Source organism: Anser brachyrhynchus (genome assembly GCF_964034855.1).
Source record: "Anser brachyrhynchus genome assembly, chromosome: 33".
NCBI classification, from domain to species: domain Eukaryota; kingdom Metazoa; phylum Chordata; class Aves; order Anseriformes; family Anatidae; genus Anser; species Anser brachyrhynchus.
Window position 1 is genome coordinate 29,413 of NC_137726.1, and position 14,281 is coordinate 43,693.

At 55.9% G+C, this 14,281-nt stretch overlaps 1 protein-coding gene across 1 annotated transcript; it reads left to right on the plus strand.

Annotated features, from left to right (window-relative positions):
• The first annotated feature begins 1,156 nt into the window (after nucleotides 1–1,156).
• LOC308184455 (uncharacterized protein) lies at nucleotides 1,157–6,261 on the plus strand. Its single transcript, XM_080571562.1, has 9 exons — nucleotides 1,157–1,493; nucleotides 1,964–2,002; nucleotides 2,102–2,395; nucleotides 3,955–3,993; nucleotides 4,181–4,288; nucleotides 4,554–4,578; nucleotides 4,842–4,897; nucleotides 5,690–5,721; nucleotides 5,841–6,261. Exons 1-9 carry the CDS (start codon nucleotides 1,427–1,429, stop codon nucleotides 5,907–5,909), a joined length of 729 nt encoding a protein of 242 aa, XP_080427688.1. The 5' UTR covers nucleotides 1,157–1,426; the 3' UTR covers nucleotides 5,910–6,261.
• Nucleotides 6,262–14,281: the final 8,020 nt, after the last annotated feature.

Consider the following 14,281-nt stretch of genomic DNA (forward strand, 5'->3'; position numbering starts at 1 on the left):
TTCTATTCCATCCCACATCATCACCCCAGAATGGAAGGAGGGAAGAGAAAGGGACTTGTTCTCCAGACTCTTTCACCAACTGTCCCAAGGCCTTGAAGTCTTCCTTCATTCCCCTCAGACTGCAGGACGCAGCTTCCTCCCCACCTGTCTGGAAGATCAGCAGCGGGCAGTTGTCTGTGGAGTGCACCAGGCTGGGCATTGTCCTGGTGATAGCCCTTATCCAGGCTCCAGGTAGACCGCAGACTTCCCTTTGATGAGGGTCAACCCTGCATATCGAGCCCTCTCTTCCTCTCAGAAGGGAATGTCCTACTCCAGTTACCCCTCGTTCTTTCTTTTTCTTTCTTTCTTTCTTTCTTTCTTTCTTTCTTTCTTTCTTTCTTTCTTTCTTTCTTTCTTTCTTTCTTTCTTTCTTTCTTTCTTTCTTTCTTTCTTTCTTTCTTTCTTTCTTTCTTTCTTTCTCTCTCTCTCTCTCTCTCTCTCTCTCTCCCTCTCTCTCTCTCTCTCTCTCTCTCTCTCTCTCTCTCTTCCTTCCTTCCTTCCTTCCTTCCTTTTCCGAGGCAGTCTTGAGGCACAGTATCGACTTCCTCTTCTGATGTGACCTCATGGGTGAGCCTCCACCCACATCCCTACCTACCTCCCCTTAAAGATCCAGGGCCTCAAACCTACCACGGAGGGGCACCTGGGGAAGCGGGGCAGGTAGGGAGGGGGGTTGCCCGTGACGCCCAACTGGGACTCATTCCACCTCGTCTTTTTGTTCCCTCCCTCTGCCCAACAGCGACAGGGCAGGGGCTCCACAACCCTTTGGGGGGGCATCCCCTGGGCGCCCTTCTCTCTGGGACACCAGGGAGTTACTCCACCAGGCAATCTCCTGCTCACATGCCCTGGTGCTCATTAGTTATTCCACCTCCTCTTAGAGCTCAGCCACCATGGCGAGCAGACCTTCCACCTTTTTGTAGGCAGAGTTATTTTCTAGGCCCACTCCTCCTTAGCCTCTCACTGGGAGCTGCCTGCTCGTGCTGCTCTCCTGGGCCACCCATGGTGAAGCAAGGGCCCGAAGTCCCCTTGTAACTGGTGATAGGGTGCTGTGGCTGCACCGGCTCTGAAGGGTCCAACCTCTACTACACAGAGCAGGAGGGCTTTGCGGGGACGATGCTGTCCTTGAGATACACGTAAAAACAGCATGTTCTGTGGTGTGTGAGAGGACAGAAATAACAGCGGGGGCTCAACAAAAGCAGCGGATGTAGCAGGTTCTTTGGCAAGGCCCCCACGGATGAGAGCGTCTGGCTGTGGGCCAGGCTCAGGCGGCCACAGAAAGCCCACAGGACAGGTCCCAGCTGCACTGCAAGCCTCTGTCCCACCGTCCCCAGCTCAGAGCAAAGCAGACACCTGAAGCAGACGGTGCTCCCCAAAAGCAGCGCCCCAAAAGATGCTGGGGCAGGCGCCATGGGCAAGGCTGTCTCCTTCTGGCCCTGCCGTCCTGCTGCTGGCGCTCTGTGAGTTGGGGCATTGCTGGGCGTGGGGGCTGAGGGCTGGAGGGCTGCTGCTGGGGGCAGGACAGGCCCGTGGTGGGCACAGGGGAGGATGGGGTCAGCGTGTGCGGGGCAGGCGTGCGGCATTGTAAGGCAGAGTTGCTTTGGGGAATGCAGGAAGGGGATTGCTTCCTCCATCTATGATACAGATCTGAGCAAGGGGCATGCTTCCCCAGCACCATAAATTGTCTGGAGTGTTACTTTGAGACTCTAGGACAGCTGGGTTCTTTACGGAGCTTTGGAACATACCTGGAACAAGAAATCCACAAAAATGGGATTGGGATTGACATTGTTTGAGGGGATATTGAAGAGATACAGCATGAGAACATGCAGGTGTGATGGTGCCTGCTTAGCAGTGAGGATGTGGGCAGGGGCATCTGGATGAGCCTGGACACTGCCCCTCTCAGCAAATCTCTCTCTGCCTCTTGGCACAGCCGCCAGCATGACCTCCCAGGACATCTGCAGCTCCCCAGGTACTCGTGAGTCCTTCCCTCCCAGACCCAGGGCACTTTGAAGCCCAACCACTGTGAGCTCTGCCCTACGGCAGCCCTTCACTGCTGTGTCTCCTCCAGGGGATCTCCCGGCTCCTGCTCTCCAACTCAACACAAGTTCTGCTCAGCCAGGTACCACAGCTGTGCTCCAGTGTTTACTCCGTGTGGTGTCACCCGTCAGACGAATCATCTTCTGCAAGGATGGGCTGGAGTTGTACAGCCAGAAAGCCCAGCAAGGGCAGCTGAGCTACTCCATGGTCCTGAACATCACGTCAAGAAGCGCAGGAAAATATACATGTGGGTACCAGCAGAGGACTGACATGAAACAGATGAAGAGCTCTGCCCTCAGTGTTGGCCGCATCCTGGATGTCCCCGGTGAGACACGGCCCCAGGCTTGAGGGGTCAGAAGGGACGAAGGCACTTGCCACCACATGGCTGTGCTGAGGCTGGAGCTGTGTGCTGCAGCAGGCAGGGCATGGCTCTGGGGTGTTTCCCCCATGGGAATATTCCCTCTCCTCCTAGGGAGCCCCTAGAGAGAGAGCTGCTCTCAAGGGGTCCCCCTGTCCCTGCAGCACCACCTCTGCTGCAGACATTGGGCATGGGGCATGCTGCGAGATCTGCCCTGTGCATTGATGAGCCTATGGCAGGGGAAATGGGGAGGTGGTCATGAGCTGGGCAGTTACCTATGTGTGAAGAAGAAGTCTACATTTGTGGCGCTTAAAATGGGTCTGGATCTCTTGAGTGAGAACAGGGAGATACTGGAGTTCTTAGGAATTCGTAGACCTCTACCTGGAACAGCAAACCAACTGAAAGGGGCATGGTATTGAGCCAAGGGAGAAGACCACAGGGGTGCTGGATTGAGATGCAGGGGTGGCAAGGTGCCTGCCTGGCAAGGACATAGCAGTGAGCACATGGCAAGGACCCAGCAGCAGGGACACAGGCACGAGCATGTGGGTGCCCCAGGTCTCACTCCCTCTAAGCAAAACCCTCTGTGCCCCAAGCAGCAGGTGCTGGCGTGACCACCCAGGACATCTGCAGCTCCCCAGGTGAGGATGAGTGTGGGGATGGGTGACTGAAGGGAGGCGTGTGTGGGGTGAAGATGGGAAGGGAGAGGGAATTTGTTCTCTGGGTGTGAGCTCCTGGGAAGAAATCACTTCCCTGTGTGGAACACAAAGCATTTTGTGTCCAGTTCTGGGCTCCCCATTACCAGAGGGACATAGAACTACTGGAGACAGTCCAGATGAGGGCTACGAAGATGATCCGAGGACTGGAGCTGAGAGAACTGAGCCTGTTTAGCCTGGAGAAGAGGAGACTGAGAGGAAACCTCATCAATGTATATAAATATCTGAGGGGAGGGTGTCGAGGGGATGGAGCTGGTCTCTTTTCGGTTGTGCCCAGGGAAAGGGCGAGAGGCAACGGGCTCAAACTGAAGCACAGAAAGTTCCATCTGAATATGAGGGGCACTTCTTTACAGGAGGGTGACAGAGCACTGGAACAGGCTGCCCAGAGAGGTTGTGGAGTCTCCTTCTCTGGAGATATTCCAAGCCCACCTGGATGCCTTCCTGTGCAAGGTGCTCTAGGTGATCCTGCTCAGCAGAAGGTTGGACTAGATGACCTTCAGAGGTCCCTTCCAACCTTGGCCATTCTGTGATTGTGTGATCCTCTAGCTCCCAGAACCACAGAAAGATGAGGGTGGTGGTGCCAAATTTAATTGACAGGCACACCTCGGCCATGCCATTCTTAACCACTCACGAAAGAATTTAGACACCACATCCGTGGTGGCCCATGTTGGCCAAGCAGCCGTGGCCACTATTACGCCTCCCCTGTGGATGGTGCTGGCTGTCGGTGGGGGGATGTGCCCATGGGTCTGAGGCTCAGTCTGGGAAGGAGCTGGGTGCACTGTAGACACTAATCCTGTCCTTTTGTCCTTCCAGGCAATGTGGCCAGCTCCCCAGCAAGCCCATCGCCCCCAGGTGAGTGATTCCCTCCTGCTATCCCAGAACCCCCGGCATGGGGAGTGGGCCTGCCAACCTGCCATCCCCAGGCCATGGGGACAAGCAGGAGTTTCACCAGGCTGGAGGTGTGCCAGCTGCAGGGGCACGTCCTGCCCCCTGCCTCTCCCCATCACACCCCGCTGCCCTCACACCCTCTCTCCCCCAGCTCCCCATGCCCGGCTCCCGCACGCCCTCCCCACAGGCACGGCGCTGGCAGTGGCGGCCGTCGGCCTCGTCCTCCTGGCTGCAGGCAGCTGGTTTGCCATCAGGAAAGGTGAGGGAGTGGGGGAAGGCGGGGGGAAAGGCTGAGGCCGTGGGGGTCCTGCTGCGGGGCTGGTGCAGGGGGAAAGGCGGTGGGGGGGTCCTGGGGGCGCGCAGCTGGGGCAGACGGTGCGTGGGGGCGATGGCTGTGGGCAGCCCAGCTGGGGAGGCTGCTGAGGGAGCTGGGGAGCTTCAGCCTTCGTCCCCCAGCCCCGAGACGGGAGCCAGGGCTGGGCAGCAACTTGGCCTGCGCACCTCAGCCACTGTTCTTCTTGCAGGTGCCTGCAGAGGGAGATGCCCAAGGTGAGCACCAAGGGCTCCTGGCTGGGGGGTTTGCAGGAGGGAGTCGTGGGCATGGCGGGGCCCTGGGGTGCTCCTTGGGGAGGGGCAGCGTTGTCTGTGTGTGTGTGGCTGCATTCCCTGTGCTGGAGGCAGGGAGGATGGGGCTTGCTATTTGCTGCACTCCAGCTCACCACATGATGTATGAAAGCACCACCCAAGTGTGTATCTCATGTGGCCCCCTCACCACAAACGCAAACCCCAGAACCATTCCCATTCCTCTCCAGGCAGCAGCACGTTGACAGCCCACAGATGGAAAACACCGAATCCGGAGAAGTCCAGTGTGAGTACTGCCTCCTCCCTCGGGGGAAGCCACACACTCATCTTCCCTTGAGCATTACCTGCACCTGTACATGGAATCCCACCACTTCATTTCCCACTGGGACATACAAAATCCCTGCCCGTTCATCAAGGCCAGGTTTCTCTCCAGCACCTCACGTCCCGCTTCTTCCTTGCATGCAGAGCGCAGCTGCTGCCTGCACAAGGGACATGGCAGCATCCCAGTGCTCCCAGGGACAAAGCCCACTTGCTTGGGGCTCTTCCCCACCTTCTCCGGCCTCAGGCTGCATTTCCCCTGCTCCAGCCTCTGTTTTTGTCATTTCTTCAGTTTCTCTTCAGTGGCATTTCTGCTTCAAGAGCTGCACAAAGCACAGCACAGCAATGGAAGTTGTAGCTCTGTTTCCTTGCGCTTGTGGGGAAAATATTTTATAGCTCGTTCTGAAACCACAGGTAGCCGCCAAGGGAGGATGTTGTGGTTATGTGACAGGCTATAGATATATCCCCACCTCGCTCGAGTTGCAGCACGACCTTGTTTTCCCACGCCTGCACAGAGCAGCTCGCAAGGTGTGCTGGCTGTGCAAAGAGAGGAGATGCCACAGAATGCTGGAAATACACCAAAACCTCAGCATCTCTGCTCCACTACTGCTTGCTGCGCATCCCATAGCAGGATGAAGGGAGGGGAAATGTGGCCGGGCACTGAATTCTGACCTCAGGCAGCTGATGCCCAAAGCTCATGGGGATTCACCCCCCTCCAACAGGCAGCAAGGGCTCATGGTGTGTATTTTTGCCCCCACAGACTCCACCATCGCCCACGTTCGACGGGACAGGGTGAGTCGTGGCTCAGCTGTGCACAGCTCCTTTCTGCACTCCTGCAGCCTGGTGCCTGCTCGTTGTGCAGGGCTCACAGGCAGCAGCTGAAGTAACAGGGCTTTCTTTTCCCCCTAAAGCCTCCTCCCGTGCAGCAGATGAGCGACACCACGACGTATGCCACGGTGACCCGCACCCAGACCCGATAGCGCTGCCACAGGGCAAGGGCACAGGAGCCTTGCCCACGGCTGCCTTTGCTCTCTTGCAGAGGGCTCGTGCAGCTGTGAGGTGGGGCTGGGGGGTGCACTTTGGGGTTCTTTGGGGTTTGCTGTCACAGGGAAATGCTGTGTGTGTCTACCCAAGAGGATGTAGGACACACACATCCATTTACAATACATTTATACCGCTAATACATATCTGGCATACCCAAGCATAGGTGAGTGTATCAATGTTTCCTCACCAAGTGAAAACATCTCCCTGTGCTCAGTGGAAGATATGTATCCCTAAACTGCATGATAAAGCCATGGGGGTGTTCTTCTATCCACCCACACAGATGCACATATGGACTGACAGGGGCAGCTATCACTGCAGGGACGTGCTTGCATGTGTGTGCCAATAGGTGTGTGCACTGCAGATGTGGTTTTGCTCAGATGACAAATAGACATATCTGGCTTTGTGTTCCTGATGGCACCTCCATCTCATGCAGCCACATCAGGAATGGGACAGAACAGACAGACAGCCTTTGACATGGTCTCCCACAGTATTCCCCTGGGGAAACTGGCTGCTTGTGTCCTGGACAGTTATAATCTTCTCTGGGTCAAGAACTGGCTGCAGGGCCATGCCCAGCGGGTAGTGGGTAATGGAGGTAAGTCCAGCAGGCATCCTGTTACAAGTGGTGTCCCCCAGGGGTCGGTACTGGGGCCTATCTTGTTTAATATCTTTGTTGATGACCTGGATGAGGGGATTGAGTGCACCCTCAGTAAGCTGGGTGGCAGGGTACAGGGAACAGCAGCTCCCTCACAAGACATGTGGCCCCGCACAGCAGTCATACAGGAGCTCTCCCAGCTCTGCTCGCTGGCTTCCCTCTCAAAAACAGAGCAGCAACATCAGCTGGTGCATTCTGAACCAATCCTTTATAACTCGCCTCCCACAGGACCAGTACCCACCAAGGTGCCTCCACACGGGGCACCATAACCACCTGGGGATGTGCCCATTGCGGCCGGCACCACCTTGGGCACAGGGAGGTGCTGGAGTGATGCAGGAGCTGCAGAGCATGGCTGCCTGGGGGTGCAGCCGTGACTCCATCCCCTCGTGTTCTCCCGGTATGCAGAGGTGGATCCCGCGATGGAGATGTGATTCTGTGAGCAGGAGGGGCAGCCACGTGGGTGCTGGGGTAGAACGCAGCCAGGAGGGTGCGAGATCCAAAGTCAGTCCTTGATGTGAGCAGAGAGCAGGGGCTGAGCCAAGGGAAGCAGAGCAGTGGCAGCACATCCCTTGGGCATGCTGCCCCAGATGCCTTGAGCCCAACGGCAGCGGGAGCCTGGCCACGGTGGGGGTCATGCTCTGAGCATGGGGGAGCAGGCTGGGGCCAGCACGGAGCCCAGGAGGACATCAGAGCACCATGGGGCCAGGGACGTCTCCAGGCTGCCTGGCCCCGCTGGCACCGTGGCTCCATCTCTCCAGGAGGAAGGTGATGATGGGGGCAGACAGCAGCAGGAGCAGGCTGAGGGCAGAGCGCAGGATCCAGACCTCCAGGGGCATGGCTGGCCCTGCAAGAGACGAGGGTCACAGTGTGGCCAAGGCAAGCCGTGCAGGACGGCCGTGCTGGGAAGGGCTGATGAGCAATGTCTCACCTCTAGAAGGGAGCTCAGTCTTATGTGAGGGTCTGCTGCCTGTGGGAGACATGATCACGCTGGGAACAGCAGCCAGGGAACAAATGCCCTCTGCCTTCCCATCTCCACCACTGAGAAACCTTCCTTCTGCCACCCATCCCCACATTCACCCTCACCTTAGAATCCGTGGATGTCCTGGGTTGTCTTGCAAGCACCTTCACCATGGGGCACAGAGGGTTTTCCTTAGAGGAGGCAAGACCTGGTACACCCACACACCTCTACTCATTTCCCGGCCTTTATTTCTGTGCTGCACAGGCACCTTTCCTCCCCTTTGTCTCAAATCAGCACCACTCTGGTCTCTTCCCTGGGCCCATCCCAAGGACCATTTTCCTGGTTTACTTTCCCAGGTGGAGGTGCCTGGATTCTTGGAGCAGTAGTAGCACAGCCCAGGGTCCATCGACATCCCCAGCCCATGTTTTTTGTGCATGGGCCCTGCAAATTCCCATGTCTGCAGCAGAGGTATTCAGCCCTGTGTCTATCCCCAGCCATTTTTTGTTGGTTTGTTTTTCCACGTAGACATCCCAGGAACCATAAGCACTCCAATATCTCACCTTTCACAGTATGGCTCCAGCCACAATTTTAGAGCCAGAAATATTGGCCCCTTGCTCACAAGTACATTATGGCCCAGTTCATGACAATCACACCACTTCCTCTGCCATAGGCTCATCAACGTACAGGGCAAACCTTGGAGCATCCCTGGCTCAACCCAGCAGCCATCCACATCCCCAGCCCTTGCTCTCTGTGTCTGGGCCCTGCACAGCCCCATGTCTCAGCACAGGTGATGCAGGGATAGGGGCAGCCCTTGAGAGCTGCTCTCTCTCTAGGGGCTCCCTTGGAGGAGAGGAAACGCTCCCATGGGGGAAGCACACCAGAGCCATGCCCTGCCTGCTGCAACACACGGCCCCAGCCTCAGCAGCGTCCCTGTCCCTCTGCCCCCACTGCCCTGAGGCCGTGTCTCACCTGGCACAGACAAGGTCCAAGGAGCACTGAGAGAGCACCCGAACTGACTAAGGACTGGATATGAGGACACTGAGCACTCCCCTTCACCCTCTGGGGTTAGTGGTATACGGAGGACGTTCCCCTGCTCTGGTTTCACATCTCACCTGTGACTGCCAAGTCCTGGGGGACACTGAGGGCAGAGTTCTTCACTTGGTTGCTCTGATCCTTGAGCTGGTACCCACACGTGTACTTGCCCGCGCTTCCCAGTGAGACATTCCACATCATGTTGTAGGTCAGCTGCCCCTGAATGGCCTTCAGGCTGGACGTTTCCACCCCATCCTTGCAGAAGACGATTCGCGTAACAGGAGAATGCCCATCAATGGCACACTGAACCAAAACCATTTGTCCCTCCTGGGCTCTGAAGGTGTTCAACAGGAGGGTAGGAGCTGGGAAGTCACCTGGAGAGACAGGGCAGGGGTTCCCCTCTTTGAAGTGGGAGAGTCAGTGGGGCTGCAAAATGCTTTGTGTTGCATACAGGGAAGAGCTTCCTTCCCAGGAGTATATACCCAGAGAACAAAACCCATCTCTTCCCATCTCCACTACCCCCCTCCAAACCTCCCTTCTGTCAACCATTCCCACGCTCATCCTCACCTGGGGATCTGCAGAGGTCCTGGGTGGTGATGCCAGCACCTGCACCATGGGGCACAGAGGGTTTTGCTTAGAAGGCACAAGACATGACAGAAACACATATCCCTGCCCCAAACCCTGCATCTTGGATGTTCAAACTTGCACAACTACATCCTTCTATCACTTGTTTTCACTTCATTTCATACCATTCCAAAACCATTTCAGCTGCTTGTTTTTTCTGTTCAAGATGGAGTCCCCAAGATCTCCCTAAAACAAGCAACATCTGTCAAGACTTGCAGTACGGGCATACTAATCCTCGTCATGCCTTCCCCAAAACAACGATGCCCCGCAGTGCTGCATGCCTGCCCCGCACACGCTGTCCCCATCATCTCCTGTGCCCACCTCGGGCCTGTCCTGCCCCCAGCAGCAGCCCTCCAGCCCTCAGCCCCCACGCCCAGCAATGCCCCAACTCACAGAGCGCCAGCAGCAGGACGGCAGGGCCAGAAGGAGACAGCCTTGCCCATGGCGCCTGCCCCAGCATCTTTTGGGGCGCTGCTTTTGGGGAGCACCGTCTGCTTCAGGTGTCTGCTTTGCTCTGAGCTGGGGACGGTGGGACAGAGGCTTGCAGTGCAGCTGGGACCTGTCCTGTGGGCTTTCTGTGGCCGCCTGAGCCTGGCCCACAGCCAGAGGCTCTCATGAGTGGGGCCCAGCTTCAGCCCCTGCTGTATCCGCTGTATTTTGAGAGCCCCCACTGTTATTTCTGTCCTCTCAGACACCACAGAACGTGCTGTTTTTACGTGTATCTCAGGGGCAGCATCCTCCCCGCAAAGCCCTCCTGCTCTGTGTAGTAGAGTTCGGTCCCTTCAGAGCCGACGCAGCTGCAGCGCCCGACCACCAGTTACAGAGGGACTTTGGGCCCTTGCTTCTCCAGGGGTGGCCCAGGACAGCAGCGGGAGCGGGTTGAGGAGCAGACTAGGGAGCACCAGGGCGTGTGAGCAGGAGATTGCCTGGTGGAGTAACTCCCTGGTGTCCCAGAGAGAAGGGCGCCCAGGGGATGCCCCCCAGAGGGTGGTGGAGCCCCTCCCCTGTCGTTGCTGGTCAGAGGGAGGGAACCAAAAAGATGAGGAGGGGTGCAAGCAAGTCCCAGTTGGGCATCACAGGCAACCCCCCTCCCTACGTACCCCGCTTCCTCAGGTACCACTCCATGATAGGTCTGAGGCCCTGGATCTTGAATGAGAGGTAGGCGAGGATGTGGGGGAAGGCTCGCCCATGAAGTCACATCAGCAGTCGACAACAAGCCTCAAGACTGCCTCTGAAAAGAAAGAAAGAAAGAAAGAAGGGTAATTGTAGTAGGAGGTTCCCTTCTGAGAGGAACAGAGGGCCCGACATGCAGAGCAAACCGTCATCGAAGGGAAGTCTGCAGTCTACCTTGAGCCCGGTTAGGATGAAATCCTGGGGGATTTCAACTGCCCTGACATTTTCTGGAAGGCCTACTCAGCCAGCCATCCACAGTCTAGGAGGTTCCTCCAGTGCATTGATGATAACTTCCTGATGCAAAGGGCGAATGTGTCAACTAGGAGAGGAGCATTGCTAGATATTGTCCTCACTAACGGGCTGGTTGATGCAGTGAAGGTTGAGGGCAGCCTTGGTTGCAGCAACCATGAGATGGTGGAATTCAGGATCTCATGGGGCAGGAACAGAATATCGAGCAGAATCACAGCCCTGGACTTCAGTAGGGCCAATTTTAGCCTTTTCAAGCAAATGCTAGGGGAAACCCCATGGGACAAGGTACCTGAAGATAGAAGGGCCCAAGACAGTTTGTTAGTGTTCGAGGACTGCTTCTTCCAAGCTCAAGATCCGAGCATCCGAACAGGTAGGAAGTCAGGAAAGAGAACCAGGAGACCTGCGTGGTTAAAGAGGGAACTGCTGGGCAAATTCAAGTGGAAGAGGAGAGTCTGCAGATCATGGAAGCAGGGCCTGGCCACGTGGGTGGAATAGAAGACTGTTGTCAGAGGATGTAGGGAGGCAACTAGGAAAGCTAAGGCCTCCCTAGAATTAAACCTTGCAAGAGGGGTCAGGGACAACAGAAAGGGCTTCTACAAATACACTGCAGATAAAAGTAACACTAGAGGCAATGCAGGCAAACTGATGAATGAGGTGGGAGCCCTGGTGACAGAAGATAAAAAGAAAGAGGAGTTACTGAATGCCTTCTTTGACACTGTCAATAATACCGGAGGCTGTCCTGAGGAGTCCCGTACCCTGAGGCCCCAGAGGAAGTCAGGATAAAGGAGGAGTTTGCCTTGGTTGATGACAGGTGGACTGAGGACCGATTAAGCAACCAGGACAGCCATAAATTCATGGGTTCTGAAGAGATGCATCCGCAGGTGCTGAGGGAGTTGGCAGAAGTCATTGCTAGGTCACTCTCTGGCTTGTGTTTGATAGAACAAAGTAATGGCCACTCTGAGCAGGACTGGAAGGTCCCTGCCACCAGCCAGGTGGAGAAAATGGTCAACGGCATTGACTGGACAGTGTGGATGCAAAGGCCTTGCACATGAGACCCATGGGAGTGCGAGGCTCTGGTAGACAGTGATACACAGAGGACCCTACTGCCATTAGGTTATCGGAGGCAGAACCCCTCTGTGTTTCTGGAGGGACTGGGGGATCCCAACTGTTGTCTGCACTGCAGGCTGAAATGATCCCAACTGGCAATGAGAGGGGAAAGCTGTCTGCTTGGTGGCCTCGAGACACCGTGGAACCCTGGGAAGAGAGTGCTGAAGAGAGGGAAGGGGGGCTTCTCCGGCAGTGCTCTGGTAGCAGAGGGTCACAGAATCACAGAATGTTAGGGATTGGAAGGGACCCTGAATGATTATCTAGTGCAAATACATCAGCATCCCAAAAAGTACTTGTTAAACAAATAGAACAAAGAGGAGTCTTCTGTAAATTTACTGCCCAAATCTGTGGTTATCTCCACGCTTGCAGCCCCAAGTAGTGTGCCAAATAGAGCAATTGAGGTTTAAATCCAGTGGGCAGGCAAGCAGAATAAAGCTGCTTGCCCAGTCAAACCCCAGTGGGATCAGGGCAAGAAAATGAAGAGGGCAAAAGCTAGAAAACTGATGGGTTGATATAACTAGGGTATATTAAGGGGTGCTGGTCTGGCTGGGATGGAGGTAACCTTCCCTGCAGCATCCCATGCAGTGCTGTGCGCTGCACTTGTAGCTAGAACAGCACTGGTACCACACCGAGGATTTGTCTATTGCTGAACAGCGATGGCACAGCATCAAGACTATCTCCAACCCCACCACCAGAGCCAGTAGGTCTGGGGGTGGGCAAGAGGTGGGGAGGGGACATCACCAGGGCAGCTGCCCTAAACCGACCAAGGGGTTTTCCATAGCACAGGATGTCACACTCAGCAATAGTAGGTGGGAAAGGGGAAGGTTGGGGGGGGGGTGGTGTCTCTCGTTATGATTAAGTCTGTCCTCCCAAATAACTGCTACGCATATTGAGGCCTTGCTTCCCCACACATGGTCCAACACTGCTCGTTGATGGGAATTAGAGGATGATTTATTTTTCTCTTTCTGTTCTTCTGCATGGCCTTTGCTTGTTTTTCCCCTCTTCTTGTTCCCTTTAATTCAATTATCCTTCTCTTGACCCGTGAGTCTGTTTTGCTCTTTCCAAAACACTTTCTTATCTCCCTCTTCTGACGAGAGGAAGTGAGAAAGCCCTTGTGGTGGAGTTCAGCAGCCCAGCAAAACAAAACAATCAGGTAAAGGAAAAGAGGAAAAAAAACAACAATAGGCCAAAAATCAGAGGGGCAAAATGTTATCGCTCACCACTAGCTGGCTCATGACCATCCAGTGGCACAGCAATGGCATCCCCTGCAGAATGGCTCCCCATTTTTATTGTACAGCACAAAGTACTCTTTTTTTAACAGCAAGGAGCTTGTTTTCAGGTGCACTCCGAAAGGGTAGGAAAGGCAGAGACTTGGGGAAAGGAGCCAGTGCCTCCTTGCCAGACACCCCCAAGACGTGGTGTTTAAGTGACTCCCTTCCTGCACAGGACACAGGCAGCAGCACCAGGTCTCCCCATGGAGCCGCTGGCAGGCAGAGGGGCTCAGGCAGCACAGCCTTGCACAAGCAACAAGAGTACAGGGGCTGAGCATCGGCAGGGGATGCAGCAGTGCTGTGCCCACATGCGTGTGGAAGGGATGGAAAAGGATTTGGGAGCCGCTGCAGATGTTTGCTAGCCTGATGGAGGGCTGCAAAACTATGAGCCAAATCTGGCAAGGGGACAAGGGGCAGGAGGCCTCTGTTGGAAGAATACTGCCCTTGAGATACACGTAAAACCAGAGAGTTGCGGTGTGTGAGAGGACAGAAATAACAGTGGGGGCTCAACAAAAGCAGCGGATGTAGCAGGGGCTGAGGCAGGGCTCCGCTGATGAGAGAGATGCTTAGTGTGAGCCAGGCTCAGGCGGCCACAGAAAGCCCACAGGACAGGTCCCAGCTGCACTGCAAGCCTCTGTCCCACCGTCCCCAGCTCAGAGCAAAGCAGACACCTGAAGCAGACGGTGCTCCCCAAAAGCAGCGCCCCAAAAGATGCTGGGGCAGGCGCCATGGGCAAGGCTGTCTCCTTCTGGCCCTGCCGTCCTGCTGCTGGCGCTCTGTGAGTTGGGGCATTGCTGGGCGTGGGGGCTGAGGGCTGGAGGGCTGCTGCTGGGGGCACAGGGGAGGATGGGGTCAGCGTGTGCGGGGCAGTCGTACAGCACTGTGGGGCAGAGTTGTTTTGGGGAAGGCAGAAGGTCACTGCCCCTCTAAGCAAAGCCCTCTCTGCCCCATGCTGCAGGTGCTGGAGTGACCACCCAGGACATCTGCAGCTCCCCAGGATTGCAGGAGCATGGAGGTGGGTCCCAAAAATGAATGTGCCCTGGGGAAGGAGATGGGAAGAGAGAAGGGGATTATTCCCTAACAATTCCTGCAGTAAACCCCAGGAGAGCAGACACTTCCAGCCTTGGCATGCAGTTGGTTTTGCCACCCAGCAATCACTAACGCTTGCCTGGGGAATCCCTGTGCCTTCTCTCCAGGTAACTACCAGGCTCCAGTCCTGTTCCTCAACACTTCCAGGGCCCA